Genomic DNA, 13,532 nt, shown 5'->3' with positions numbered 1-13,532 from the left:
ACATATGAAAGCTACTGGTCCAATACAATCTCTACCTATACCAACATGGAAATGGGAGGATATAAGTATGGACTTTATTGTGGGATTGCCCAGGACAGCAAAAGGGTATGATTCTATTTGGGTTATAGTTGATCGGCTTACGAAAATTGCTCATTTTCTGCCAGTCAAGACAGATCACCCGGTTACTGTCTATGCCCAATTGTACATTGCTTGTATTCTTAGTCTGCACGGAGTTCCAAAGACTATAGTGTCGGATCATGGACCTCAATTTGTAGCCAAGTTTTGGGAAGCACTTCACAAATCCTTAGGTACTAAATTGCTCCATAGTTCGGCCTATCATCCTCAAACAAGTGGGCAGACCGAGAGGGTAAATTAGATACTTGAAGATATGTTGCGAGAATGTGTTTTGGAATTCCCACAGAAATGGGATGATTGTTTACCATTAGCGGAGTTCTCATATAATAATAGCTATCAAGAAAGCATTAAGATGGCACCCTTCAAAGCTTTATATGGACGACGGTGTCATACTCCATTAAACTGGTCTGAACCAGGTGAAAGAAATTTCTTCAGGCCTGATATGGTAAAGGAGACAGAAGAGAAAGTTCAACGAATAATTCATAATTTGAAGAAAGCCCAAGCTCGTCAGAAGAGTTATGCAGACAAGCGATGACAACCCTTGTACTTTCTAGTTGGAGATTATGTCTACCTGAAAGTTTCACCAATGAAGGGGGTATTACGTTTCAGGGTAAAGGGGAAGCTTGCACCTCGATACATTGGTCCTTTTCCTATCCTTGAAAGATATGGACCAGTGGCATATCGACTCCAGTTACCCGAAACCTTGTCTGCAGTACATAATGTGTTCCACGTGTCTCAATTGAAGAAGTGTCTTCGGGTTCCCGATCGAACCATTGAAGTAACGGATATTGCCTTAGAACCAGACTTGACATATTCAGAGCACCCTATTTGAGTCTTGGATCAAAAGGACAGAATTACTCGAAGGAAAACTCTCAAGTTTTACAAGATACAGTGGAACTAGCATTCAGAAGATGAGGCTACATGGGAAACTCAGAACTTTTTAGAAAAGAATTTCCCAGGCTTTTTAGCCTCATGTAATTTGTAAAGTGTATACAATTGTTGTAATAAAGGGATTAGCCCATACCACCCCTACCTTGTACCAAAGATAAGGAAATAAAGATGTGCCGTGTTTCCTTTTCCATTACTTTCCCTAGGACTTTTAATCTCGGGACGATATTCTTTTATGGTGGGAAGGATGTAACACCCTTGGTGTTACTGTTACTAAAATTTGAGCATAACATCATAAGCATTGGCATATCATGTGTTTGTCACACATAGAATGCATTCACTAGGCAAAAGTTCAAACAAGTTGTATTGGTGTGGCATTTCATAAGTGAAACCCTAGGGTACAGTGTTTAACCCTAGATTGGGCTTAAAGGGGTAACTAAGGCCTAAACAAGAGAAAACTTCAAAACTTGATAATCATGCTTGTTGGGGGCCTTCGTCTTCCGAAGGTCCTCAAAAATATAATTTAACAATGTTTTCCGAGTGTAATATGTGAAGAGGTGCCTTCGGTCTCGGACCAGAATCACACAGTGTGAAAGGCACGAATAATACGAAGGTTGACGCAGCGCTGAAGCTACGTGCAAGGGAGCTTCGGCATGACGACATAAAAGGGAACCGATTTAAAAGGGAAAAGGATATTTAGACCTTGGTGGATTACCTTAAAGTTATTAGCAAATGTAAAGGGTCTGGATGTAAGTTTACACGGGCTGTGTCCCGTGCGTATAAATAGATGAACAATACCTCCATACTGTTCACGTTGACTGGTACTTGCTTTTGCGTCATGCTTGTACTTTTTGCCTTCTGTCAAGCCGAAGGTACTTTTGTAGTTCAATATTGTTTCTGTCTTTCCATGATAATATAATAAGAATGAATTAGCAATGTTATATGATTGTTTATGTTGTCTCTTATATTTCATAAGCTTCTTCTTTTAATAATATAAACTACAATGATGAAGGTATGTCCTTCATGACCTTCGTCTGAAGATCATTATATCCTAAGGGGAATAATGCTTCGAAGGACGAAGGGCATTAATATTTAATATCTTGTGTTGCCTTGTTCTTAATTCATAGTATTTGAGAACAAGTCCCCAACAATGATCATAAATTACCACCATTAAAGAAGTTAAGGGATATCCAAACCCTAGAAGTATCAGAAACCCTAAAAGAAACCCTGGAAAACCCTGGACTAAAACCCTAGGGGGATAAGTGCAAAATTAGTGCACTTTTGGACTAAAGTGCAAAAACCATGAAAGTAAGGCACCTTAAGTCATATGGTTCACAAGAATGTGGATTTGCAACTTAAACCCTAAGTTTTGGACTTATTTGCAAAAAGCCACACTTATACTCAAATGTCTAAGTCCGAATTTCAGAGATTTGGCTCAACTTTGGGACCCTATATTTTCCAAATTATTGAGAATTTGCCTAGGGTCAACACATCAAAAGCCTAGATCTATTATAGGAGAATAACTTTGATACAGACATCCTCTTTAGTTGTTATATAAAAATTAAAGAAACGGCAGCCCAAAGTTACTCTATCAGAATGGTGTTGAATAACTGAAACTGAATTTGAAAGCAGAAATGGTCACAGTGGAATGGAGCCAATTTGGACGCGCCATATCTTTGGATTCACTCGATTTTGACCCAAATATCCTATAGTAAGTTTGAAGACGGTTGATAGGTGAACAAACTTTATTAATGAAGTTTGCTCTGTCCTTAACAAGAATCAAGAGATTGAGTGGATGGAAGGGGGTCGGTTCAGAACATCTGTGCACTGTTGAATCGGATGAGCTCGGATGAATCGGTGGGGATTTGATCGCGGAGAAGTAAACTTTGGACGTGGCACCATCCCGTGAGCTCAGTCGTGCGTGGCCGGAGATATCCCACCGGCGATCGCTGTGGCTCGGTCATTTCTGCCGCGGTGTCACCCATGCCTCGATTTCCCTTACTGTGCCTCTTCTATACGTGGTTGCCATGCGTGAACAAAGCCTTCCACGGTCGCTGATCGTTAGCTGGACCGCCGTGGCTATAAATAGCACCATGGTCCACGGCGAGGTGTTCACATCTCCACCAGTGAGTTTGATTGCAGCCCAAAATTCGCACTGCCTCTGCCACCTCTTCCCAAATTAAGTGTGCACGGTGAAACTATAGTTCCTTACGACCGTGTAGCCCCAATCCCACCTCCCAATTCCACCCAGAGCCGTCGTGACGCCATTTTCCCCTTTCTCTGTCACTAGCGAGCACAAGTCTCCGCGCTCCATGGCCGGACCACTCTGGTAAGGCTCTGCATCTCTCGAGTGTTGTTTTCGCAGCTCTGTATACCCGTGAAGCTCATCGTAGCAGCCATTTGACCAATTTGGGCGTGAGTGAATGAGAACACGGGCTCGACGTCACGGTTTCCACCATGCGCGTGGGTAGGACCTTCTCTAGTGTGCAAACTAAAATTGAAGGATGTTCTTGAGTCACCTGGGGTCGGAAATGCTCACCCTGTAACTAATTGGGATAGCTGCCACCGGCCATGGCCAGTACAAGTCGCGGGGTGATCGACGGCGAGCGCGCCGTGGCCAGGGTTCTATTTGGAGAAGAAACAAAGGTCAGGGGACCTCTGTGTAATTGTTAGAGAGAGGGTGAATAGTGGTTGTGGGTTCCTAACAGATTATTCAAGACAGCGGGGGCCTCTGTGCAAATCTACCAGCGCGGGCACGCGCGCGGGAGCTTTCCTTCTGTCGTGGGCTGACTTGGGCCGGTTTAGGTCCAATACTGTTCATACATTTTCTTTTTCTTTTTCTAACAGAGCTAAAGAAATTCTAGAAAATTGTAGAAAATGCTAAAAATGCAAGACCAATTTTGTTAGGCTTCTAATTTCCTATAGAACATAATAAAAATAGTTTCATGATTTTTAGTCCAAATAGGGAATTATAGAGTTTTCAAAACAGCCAAAAACCATGCTTCTGGATTTTTAGAGAATAAATAATAAATCCAAAATTCACTAAATTTTTAGGGTAATCTCTAAATAATATTTAGAAGCCTTGGGTAGAGTTTGATATGATTTGGACCATGTTTGTTGCTTAGAACCCAAAACCCTACCCCCATGCCCTTTGAACTTCACTATTGACTCCGGAAACCCTAAGTTCTCGGAGATCCGTTAAGGAAAGTTGTATTCAAGACCTTAGATATAAACTTTTATTGTCTTTGCATCTTCATGAACACTACATGAGCATTCATTATTATACTTGGCTATATTTAGAAAACGAAGAGGAAGTAGAAGTCGAAGAGACAAGGACTTCATCACCACCACCACCTGAGGAACATCAAGTAGGCATCTGTTTCTATTTTGATATCTGCGGAACCGAGCCTGATTCACCAGTAACACAAGGCAAGCCCCGGTGCATTTGCCACCTCCTTGTTCCTTTTAAAATCTTTCTCACTTGCTTGATGTATTAGGTGATAGGAGTTATGTGCTAAACCAATTCCTGCATTTCCTTCCTTGAATATGATTACCTTCCTTAAATCCCTGTTTTACAAAAGGTTTTTCTTATGCTTAGCCTTGCTCTAGCAAAACAAAATGTTTTGTTTTCACAAAAGATGATGTTGCAAAGTGGGTGGGATGTTTTCGACAATAAAATTTGATGGTGGATCCATCATGGCCATGATGGGTTCAACATCGAAAAAGATGTACCTCTAACAGGTACCAAACTTTGGGTTTGAAATGATTAAGCTGAGACCGGGTGGGTGACTTGCACGAGAAGAGAGTCTCGGTGTAGTGTCTCCCTCTGAGTCGATTAAGGACCTTCTCGATGTAGGCCTACTGACCGAGGACCCTTTAACTGGTCACATGCCTCGTCATGGGTAAGCTTTGCCTCGGGCAGACTAATACCAGAATAAGATAACACACAATGGGCGTGGAGAGATGGCGAGAGTAGCGTGTACTCTCCATGGCAAGAGGCTGGACGGTGGTGTATCTGTGCTCTCGGTTGGCGTGAACCTAATCTGGTCTTAAGAACCCCGGTGGCGAGTTGACATACGCAAGGGTTAAGTGCTACATATGTCGTGTGATTGGAGATCCTCAGCTGAGTATAATCGATTCGGATCGCCGTAACTTCGCGGACATGAAGACTTGGTCACTGACCTATACGTCGAAATCCAGTAAAGATGAAGGGTTGTTAAGAAATTGGCTAGTGCAGGTCAAGTGATTGAACTAGGGTAGAGAGAACTCTAGATGCAGGTAATCTTACTTAATCTGACAATTAAAATTGGATTTTTAAGGATCCACTTTTAGTAAGCATTTCTGCAAACAGAGTAATTGATTATTGATAAGCCTTACCTTGACTCCCTTAAAGCCAGCATATCCTTGAGAGTCTTTTTACTTTGTTGGGTAAGTCTTGCGAAAGTACACTTCGTACTCAGGGCTTTGTCCCATGTTGTTTTAGGTGAAGAAGCGACAAACTTTGTTGCTTTTGTTCAAAGGTGGTAGCCAAAGAAGAGAACCAAGACTAAAGTTGCGGGAGGGAAGAACCTCCATTAAAAACTTTTTACTTCTTATTCGGGAGGGGTTTTTGCCTCCCATGGTTTGTAATAATAATACTCAGCACTCATATATTATATTCTGGTCTGTAAATATTTAACTTTGTCTTACTTTTCAATAAAAGTAAGTTATTGTAATTGCTTCCGCATTTCCGTATCTCTGATGAATTGTAATGTCTGCGTGACGGATAAAACGCTCTTGGGAAGGTAAGGAATTCAGATACCGAACATGTCAAGGAATCAGGTGCACCTGCAGGGTTGTCTGAGCTCCATTGGACAAGGACAACTGTAGGTGGGCCTAATGACTTGGGAGGTTCCGTCACACTTGCGGCGGTCGTCGTCATCACCAGAGTCGGAGTCTCCAGTGACGATGTCGTTGAGAACCTGCTCGGGGGTCTGATACCCGAGGTCCCTTTCTCCTGCGACTAGATCGCCTTCATCGACCTTCTCTTTGCCAGGCCGACGGCGAGGCGGCGAGCCATCCCTGGAGGCCTGCTCGCACCGCTCGCTGATGCGCTTCGTGAGCTTCAGGATCTCTCGGCATTCTGAGGCGCTACGGCGACTGTTGGGGTGGACAGGACACGACCCACTGTCACTTCCCTGTTGCCGGTGGCACTTGCCGCGCTCATCCCGGCCCCCAGTCGCAGCTGCGGCGACCGAAGCACCAGATTGCGGCCTATCGTGACCGCGGTTCTTCTTCTTCTTCTTGCCACCTCCCTGGGTGGTGGCACCTGAGCCACCCGTCTGGGTAACTCTGGTCTGCGGTGCTGAGTGTCATGCACGTCCCTCAGCAGCTCTGGCACATTTGTCGGCCAGAGTGAAGAGCGACGTGATGGTTTCCACGTCATGCGTCGCCAATTTCTCCAACATCTTCTTATCATGCACCCCCTGTCGGAAAGTAGTGATAATGGAGGCATCGGAGATGCGAGGTGTAGTCCCCCGTACCTTGGTGAAACAGGAGATGAAAGCCCGGAGAGTCTCTCCGGGTTCTTACCTCACTCCATGGAGATGAGCCTCCACGCCATGCTGCTGATAAGCACTGGCGAAGTTCGCTGTGAACCGTGCACAGAGCTCTTCCCAGGAGTAGATTGATCCCAGGGTAAGGTTCATGAGCCAGGTCCGGGCCGACCCGGTCAAGGCTACATGGAAGTAGCTTGCCATCACAGCAGTGTTTCCACCAGCTGCCGTAATAGCGGTGACGTCGACCTGCAGGAATTCCAACGAATTCGATGTCCCGTCGTACTTCTCCGGCAGGTGTGCCGGAACTTGGGTGGCCAAGTCGCCACGCGGAGATGATCCGCTAGTGCAGCGTAGCCCACGCCGACAAATGGGACACCCGCATGGATTCGGGCATCCCTTGGAGTTTGTGGTGAAACTGGAGCGAAGTCCTGGTCGAGGTTGTGACCCTTGAAGTTTTGTCGGTGCTCATGCGCCCTCTCCAGAGAGACCCAAGCATCCTCACCCGCACGCCTACGGTTGAGCTCTGCTCGTAGGTCGTCATGCCTCTCCAGAGAGATTCGGGCGTCCTCGCCTACACACCTGTGGTTGAGCTCTACCCGTAGGTCGTCAGTCCGTGTACCCCTCACTGAGGGTGAGTGCATAGACGCCGACACCTCACGCTGACGCCGGAATGACCGAGGCCTGGGCCTGGCCGAACCATAATGTGCCATGCCGAGGAGTGGATCTACATCTTCACGCCACTGCCTCATGGCCCCCGGTGAGGCCGTGGAACTTGGGGGGTTGCGCAGCAACTCCCTAGCTGCAGACAACGCCCCAGGAGCAGCCCTTGACGGAGCCCTAGATGTCTGCACATGCGTGTGCTGCTGCGCAGCGTGCATAACAGCATCATCGGTCGCAGGGCAGTTGGAACTTCGTGGCATGGAAGATGCTGCCTCTTCCTCCATCAGGAAGTCCTCAGGAATCAAGTCGCGGTGCTCGATGATCTAAACCATCGTGTTGAGCAGGAAAACAAGCGAAAAACCTCAAGCCAAAAGCCCCCTACCTGGTGCGCCAAATGTCGATGGGAAAATCCACTGGCCGGGTGGCAAAACGCACCCGCCCTAATTCTAAGATGAGGAGGGGGCCTAAGCGGTTGCCTGTTTGGTAAATTCGGGATGAACACATGAGGACACGAGGGATTATAGTAGTTCAGGCCGCTGGAGCGTAATACCCTACCTCCACTGTGTGTAAGTAGTATTGAGAGTATGATTGAGTGTGTCCTTGTAACGTTGTGTGCCTTCCATTTTATAGTTTAAGAGAGGCACATACAAGGATGCTGAGCCCCGACATGCAGGCCCAGGAGCATAATGGAAGAAATACATTATGGGAATAAATAATGCTGACAGAGTAACGCATGAGTAATTAGCGGAAGTCATGATGGATGCAGTCCATGCAGCATTGATAGGTAGTAACCCGCACAAGTAATGGTGAGTTATTGCCCTCGATATAGTAACGTGCAAGTAATTGCGCGACCCACGTATTATGAACTGGGCACACCGCCTGTCAGTGGAATGGACAGGTGCATGCCTTATCCGTAATGAATGCGAAGGCGCACGTAGCCCAGAGGCGTCATGCTAGGTTCTGCCTGTTGGCCCTGATTAAAGCTCGGGCGTGTTCTGTCCTAGGACCTTGGGACCCTACTATGGGCGGCCTCGACCCCATACGGGGGGGTCCGGATCCCATTCTAGGGGTCCGGTCCGTACACGTGGGGGTCCTGGACCAAACTTGGAGGTCCGGTCTGTATATACAGGGGTCCGACACTTTCCCATGGAGGTCCGGACTCACTATTGATGTCTTGAAGTATATCACTTTCTCTGGACACATGGCGGACCCGGACCCACCTATATGGAGGGGTCAGGCGCTGTTGCTGGCCCAGAGTAGTCGCTCGATGCTCGGGCGAGTTATGGCCTAGTCCCACATACAGCTCTTTTACCACGCGACTAAAGAAAGCCGCGTGGGTACTGTGTCTTTACACAGTAGTAAGGGGTACCCTAGTTTCTGGGTACCGACAGAACCTATGCAATTCTGCAAAAAAAAAGAAACGATCTTCTAAGATCTAATATTGAGGATGTTCTAAGATGGACACATAAGAGTTAAAAGAAGTCACCTTGAAGTATGGATAAAATCGGTTGTCTCCATGAATTTTAGGATGAACTTGATTGGAAGGAGGCTTTAGGAACCACATGCTAAGGCCAGGGATAACAATGTCGAAGAAATGTTTGATGACACGGTGAAATGTATCATTGCTATGACCAAAAAAGACTTGGAGATCTTCAAATGTCGCATTGTGGCTAATCATGTATAGGAAGAAGCCAAGTTTTTCCTCAACTTTGATTCTTGTATCTTTAACCAATCCTTCCATTCTAAGATAGTTGGCCAAGGATTTGAAAATGTAAGGTTCCATTCTAAATGATACCCTGCAGTTCTTGATATGGCCTTCAAGTAGCTCTCGAACCTTTTCCTCCCCGGTCAGCGCTGATGTATGCCTCAATTTCTTTTTACTACGTCCAAGATAGCCCAAGAGATGTAGGGAAGGGAGAATCAAAAGGAAGAGGTCATCATCATCCTCCTCCCTCCTCCTAAGGTGATCTCTATTGCTCATATCCATAGCAAAACTAAAAGTAGCATCAAGAGACATAAGGAAAATTAATTACTAAAGCTAGTTATGGAGTTCATATAATTCAATTTCTTTAGGTTTTGGCTAGTACCTTGAGAAAATGGGTCAGGCACCAACACCCAAGATGGGGGAGGCTCGTCCTCGCCTACTCTTACTGGAGCAGGGACAATCTGAAAATAGATAAATTATTGGTTCATATAAGCATCAGTAAGAAATAAATTATGTATGTACAAATATCATAAAGTCTTATAATTTTGAAAGAAACAAGCAAGCAGCCTTGATGTTGCAGTACCGTTGGAGTTGGGGGTCAACAGTGATGAAACAAAGATCGACAGGATCTCACGGCTCTCAGAACTCACTGAAACAAAGAACAGAGAGCGCACTGACAGAGACGAGTTTTGTTGCTGCTCAAAAGTAACAGCGTTTTCTGAACTCTATTAATACTAGGAAAACAAAACACAGAGACTGAAACACAGAGACTCTAACTGACTGAATGACGGTCACTCTTCTCCATGTGATTCGCTCAGCTCGAACAACCTCCGGCTGAACGCTAACTGACTAAATGACGCCTAACTGAACACTAGCTAACTGACTAACTTGGCTCAGACTGAAACTCAAATGATAGGGACTAGCCAGAGTTATCTAACAAACAGCGCTGCGTTAGTTTTCAAAGTTGCAGCGGATCATCAGAAGATCGGATGATTCATGTATGTACTTATTTATTTCACAGTTCCCGTGGCCTCCTAAGCTAAGATAGTACTCATCTTGCCACTTTCAATCTTGATGACGCAGAGAGGACTTCACGGCATACGCAGACGTGTGCTTCAGCAACTTCGGCGACAGGGTGAAGTACTGGAGCACCATCAACGAGCCCAACGTCGAGACGATCGGTGGGTACGATCAAGGAATCCTGCCACCACGGCGATGCTCGTCCCCCTTCAGCTTCGGCTGCGAGGAAGGCAACTCCACCATGGAGCCATACGTAGCGGCGCACCACCGCTTGCTTGTGCACGCGTGTACAGTGTCCCTGTACAGAGACAAGTACCAAGCTGAGCAAGGAGGACGGATTGGACTGACCTTGCTTGGTTGGTGGTACGATCCTAGGACTCAGACTCCCAACGATGTCGCGGTAGCCGCAAGGATGGACGATTTCCACATCGGATGGTTCATGCATCCTATGGTGTTCGGGGACTACCCTCCGGTGATGAGGAAGAACGTCGGGTCCAGGCTGCCGACCTTCACGGACGAGGAGGCGGCGCGAGTGAGGGGGTCTTTCAACTTCGTCAGATTCAACCACGCTCTAACGCGACCTCCAAGGAACTGGATTGAAGCTGCTTGTCGCGTTGTCGGGCAAAGGTTTCGGCTGTGGCGGTGCTGGAGGGGGATAGGGACGAGAGAAGACTCCGAATTCGAGATGGAATAGGAACCTGAGGCGGGCGAGCTCACAGTAGATCTGCGCGGCCTCGCCGACGCCGTCGGAGAGCAGGGCGGTGGTCGGGATCTAGGAGCCGATGTGGATGTGCAGCAACTGGACGTAGAAAGATAGAGAGAGGGGTAGAGAGCAGATGAGAAAGGATCAAACCGGAGAGAAGCTTGCCAGCGGTGTCGACGTTGCCAGCGTTAGAGAGGAAGACTCCTTACGCCGCTGCCGGTCCCCTCGGTCACAGAGTGGTCATGGCTCCATGGTTTGTTTCCAGACCCTAGGAGTCATGGCTCGGATCTAGGATCCACTGTAGCAAAAAAAAATCCAAACCTATGGGTTTGAATTCCAGTGGGCTTAACCGAACGCGAAAAAATTAGAATCTTAATTTTTTCCTGGGCTTGGAATATAGCTTGGATTGGGCTACAATCCAGCCTCATCCCAGTCTGGATGGGCTTAAACGAACGAAGCCTTACATGGTTGTCACAGGAATAGGATGAACTATGTTTCCAGCACGAAGGACGTACGTTAAGTTCTGATAAGGATAAAACGACCATGATAAGGATAAAACGACCAGATGTCATCTTCAGTTACTGAATGAAATCCTACGGAATAGGCCCTGCAGGCAACAACGCATTGATTTGCTACGCCTGCTTTTCTGAAGAATACGGGCAGATGGTCCAAGAGATACCTGGTGACCGCGCCCCGGCGCCAGATGGATTCAACTAAAAGTTCTTCAAGGTCGCGTGGGAGGGAATCAAAGTAGACATCATTAATGTATTTCATGCGTTCTGGTCTATGAAGTCGCATATTCAGAAACATTTCCACTTGCATACAAAGCTTTCATCCAAAGCAGTGTACAAAAAAACTTCGTCTGTGCGCAAGTGACGACGACAACAACCGAAGTCGACAACTTTGGAAGCAACCCAAAAGGGAAGCTGGTAAAACAATGACGATCGAAGCCCATATAACCGAGGACAGAGAAAATACGCTATTGCCCTAATACCGTTTGTAAATAGTGTGTATAAAACCTTGATGGATATTATTGTAAATATGTATAAAGGCGGTTCACCTCCCATATAAATAGATGAACAGTGCCCTGCATAAAATACTTTTTCGAGGGTTATAGCTTTGGTGCCGCTTAGCTTTTGAAGAACCTTCATACCTTCTTCTGTCAAGGAGCCAAATGTATGCTTGTATATCTATTGTAATGGGAGACGTATTGAAAATGTTAAGGCAAAAGAGATAAGTTCTCATAGACCATTGTACTGTGTTATTTTATTACGTATCACTTCCATTTACATTTATATCTGAAGGCCTTCATTTTTCGCCTTAACACTATATAAGTGTTAAACTTAGGACGAAGGTCTCCATTACTAACTTGTGCTGCCTTAATTTTCAATGCCTTCAGGGGATTGAAATCAAGTATCCAACATTGGCGGCCACCTCTAGTGATCTCATGACCACGACGAGCTTCGTCACGACGAAAAGCATGGCAAGCCATCAAGCTTCGTTAGCTTTCATGGAGAAGCCTAGTCTCCCCATTATTATGGGCTCGAGCTTCGAACCCAGCAACAAAAAATAGAAGAAAGAAGCTCAATGAAGGGTGTAGCATCTAGGTGTCCAAGGAACCTACATTAGGACCAAGTGGTCCCATATTCATGTTACCTTCTCTTAGGATGATTGTCACACCCGATTTTGGGGGCAAAACCGAATGCATAGCATATGTGTGCCAGGATCCATTTTCTCCACATATGTTGACATCACAAGTGTAATATATCAAAAGACAATGCAATAAAGGCGTAAAGAGAGTAGAGTAACTTTGTTACATCATCCAGATCACAGTATCTTAACAAATATCATTATCAAAGTACGACAGAATTAAACTGTCACACCCAGATTTAAGGAACAAAGCCGGGTGCATCTCATACATGCGCCATAGAAGACAACATATATAATAATAGAGTGTATAGAGATAAATGTCACAATACCATCAGAGTACTTATTACATTGCAGAAGTCTTACAAAATAAAAGATAAATATAAATCGAACTAAGGATCATCCTTGGCGCCATAAAGTCAACTAGGAGACGCCACCTAGATCAGATCAAACTCCTCGTTGTGTGGCTCCTCCTGAACCACATGTTCTTCTCCTGTGGGGGCTGTGAGACAGCAAGGGTGAGCTCACACATGATCATAGCTCAACAAGTTGTGGGGAAACCAGTGGGTATGAACTCACCAAAGGTGTGAGTTCATGTGAAGTGTAAGACTAATCAACAACATAAAGGTTGAAGTTGGGCATTGCTTTTATAAGTTGGTCACATTTTTATTAGCAGTTACTAAATGTAAGTAAATACCAAATCATAATAAGAATAATAGAACAAAATTAATAAATAATCCCATGCAATGCAGATGACAAATTGAATTTAAGTTCCATAAATTAATCATGCGAGAGTCCTTAGCTGCTCATGACCGTGAGCTCAGCTAGTATACCAGTTTTATACTCTGCAGAGGTTGTACCCTGTACCCACAAGTCGTGTATCCCATGTCGCTAGGGTTTGCAAGGCCCTTAGACACTACAGAGGCGAATGGCTAGGGCTCCACTATGAGGCCTTTACAAAGTTCCACTAGCTTCCGAAAACCCGCTACAGTTTATGGGAAGAGCACTTGCAAGAATCCCCGTTCTGACTGCCATCGCAGCAAAATCAACCCGAGAACCTCCCTGTATGCAACTCCCCTACTGCTCTTGCCCCTTTCGGGTAAGATAGTCTTCCACTAGCTTTTCTAATTAGTTAGCCAAGGGGTCCCATTCCTCCCTTGTGGTGGCACGTGTTTCTCAAGTTAAGCTCCATGTTCCAATTAAAAATATAATGATCTTGACATGAACATAAATAAAA

The 13,532-nt window shown here is 45.7% G+C and overlaps 2 protein-coding genes across 13 annotated transcripts in view; one reads left to right on the top strand and one right to left on the bottom strand.

The window, feature by feature from the left end:
- The window catches only part of LOC103653514 (uncharacterized), a 70,292-nt gene extending 59,332 nt beyond the window's left edge, over positions 1-10,960 (bottom strand). For 2 of the 12 annotated variants that reach the window (XR_002269138.2, XR_002269139.2), the window contains exons 1-2: positions 10,799-10,919; positions 9,308-9,386 (exon numbers count right to left, since the gene is read on the bottom strand). The gene's annotated coding sequence lies outside the window, so the exon portion shown is untranslated. Of the gene's footprint in view, positions 1-8,614; positions 8,625-8,706; positions 9,215-9,307; positions 9,387-9,508; positions 9,623-10,293; positions 10,385-10,643 lie in introns of those variants that run through there. The other 10 variants (XR_565524.4, XR_002269135.2, XR_002269136.3 and 7 more) reach the window with 10 other exon arrangements.
- Positions 9,622-10,639, top strand: LOC111591355 (beta-glucosidase 31). The gene has a single exon (XM_023302351.2). It carries the CDS (start codon positions 10,187-10,189, stop codon positions 10,637-10,639), a length of 453 nt encoding a protein of 150 aa, XP_023158119.1. The 5' UTR covers positions 9,622-10,186.
- Positions 10,961-13,532: the final 2,572 nt, after the last annotated feature.

This window comes from Zea mays, chromosome 4, assembly GCF_902167145.1.
Source record: "Zea mays cultivar B73 chromosome 4, Zm-B73-REFERENCE-NAM-5.0, whole genome shotgun sequence".
NCBI lineage: Eukaryota > Viridiplantae > Streptophyta > Magnoliopsida > Poales > Poaceae > Zea > Zea mays.
The sequence above is the reverse complement of the archived record's forward strand: the minus strand, read 5'-3'. Positions and strand labels throughout refer to the sequence as shown.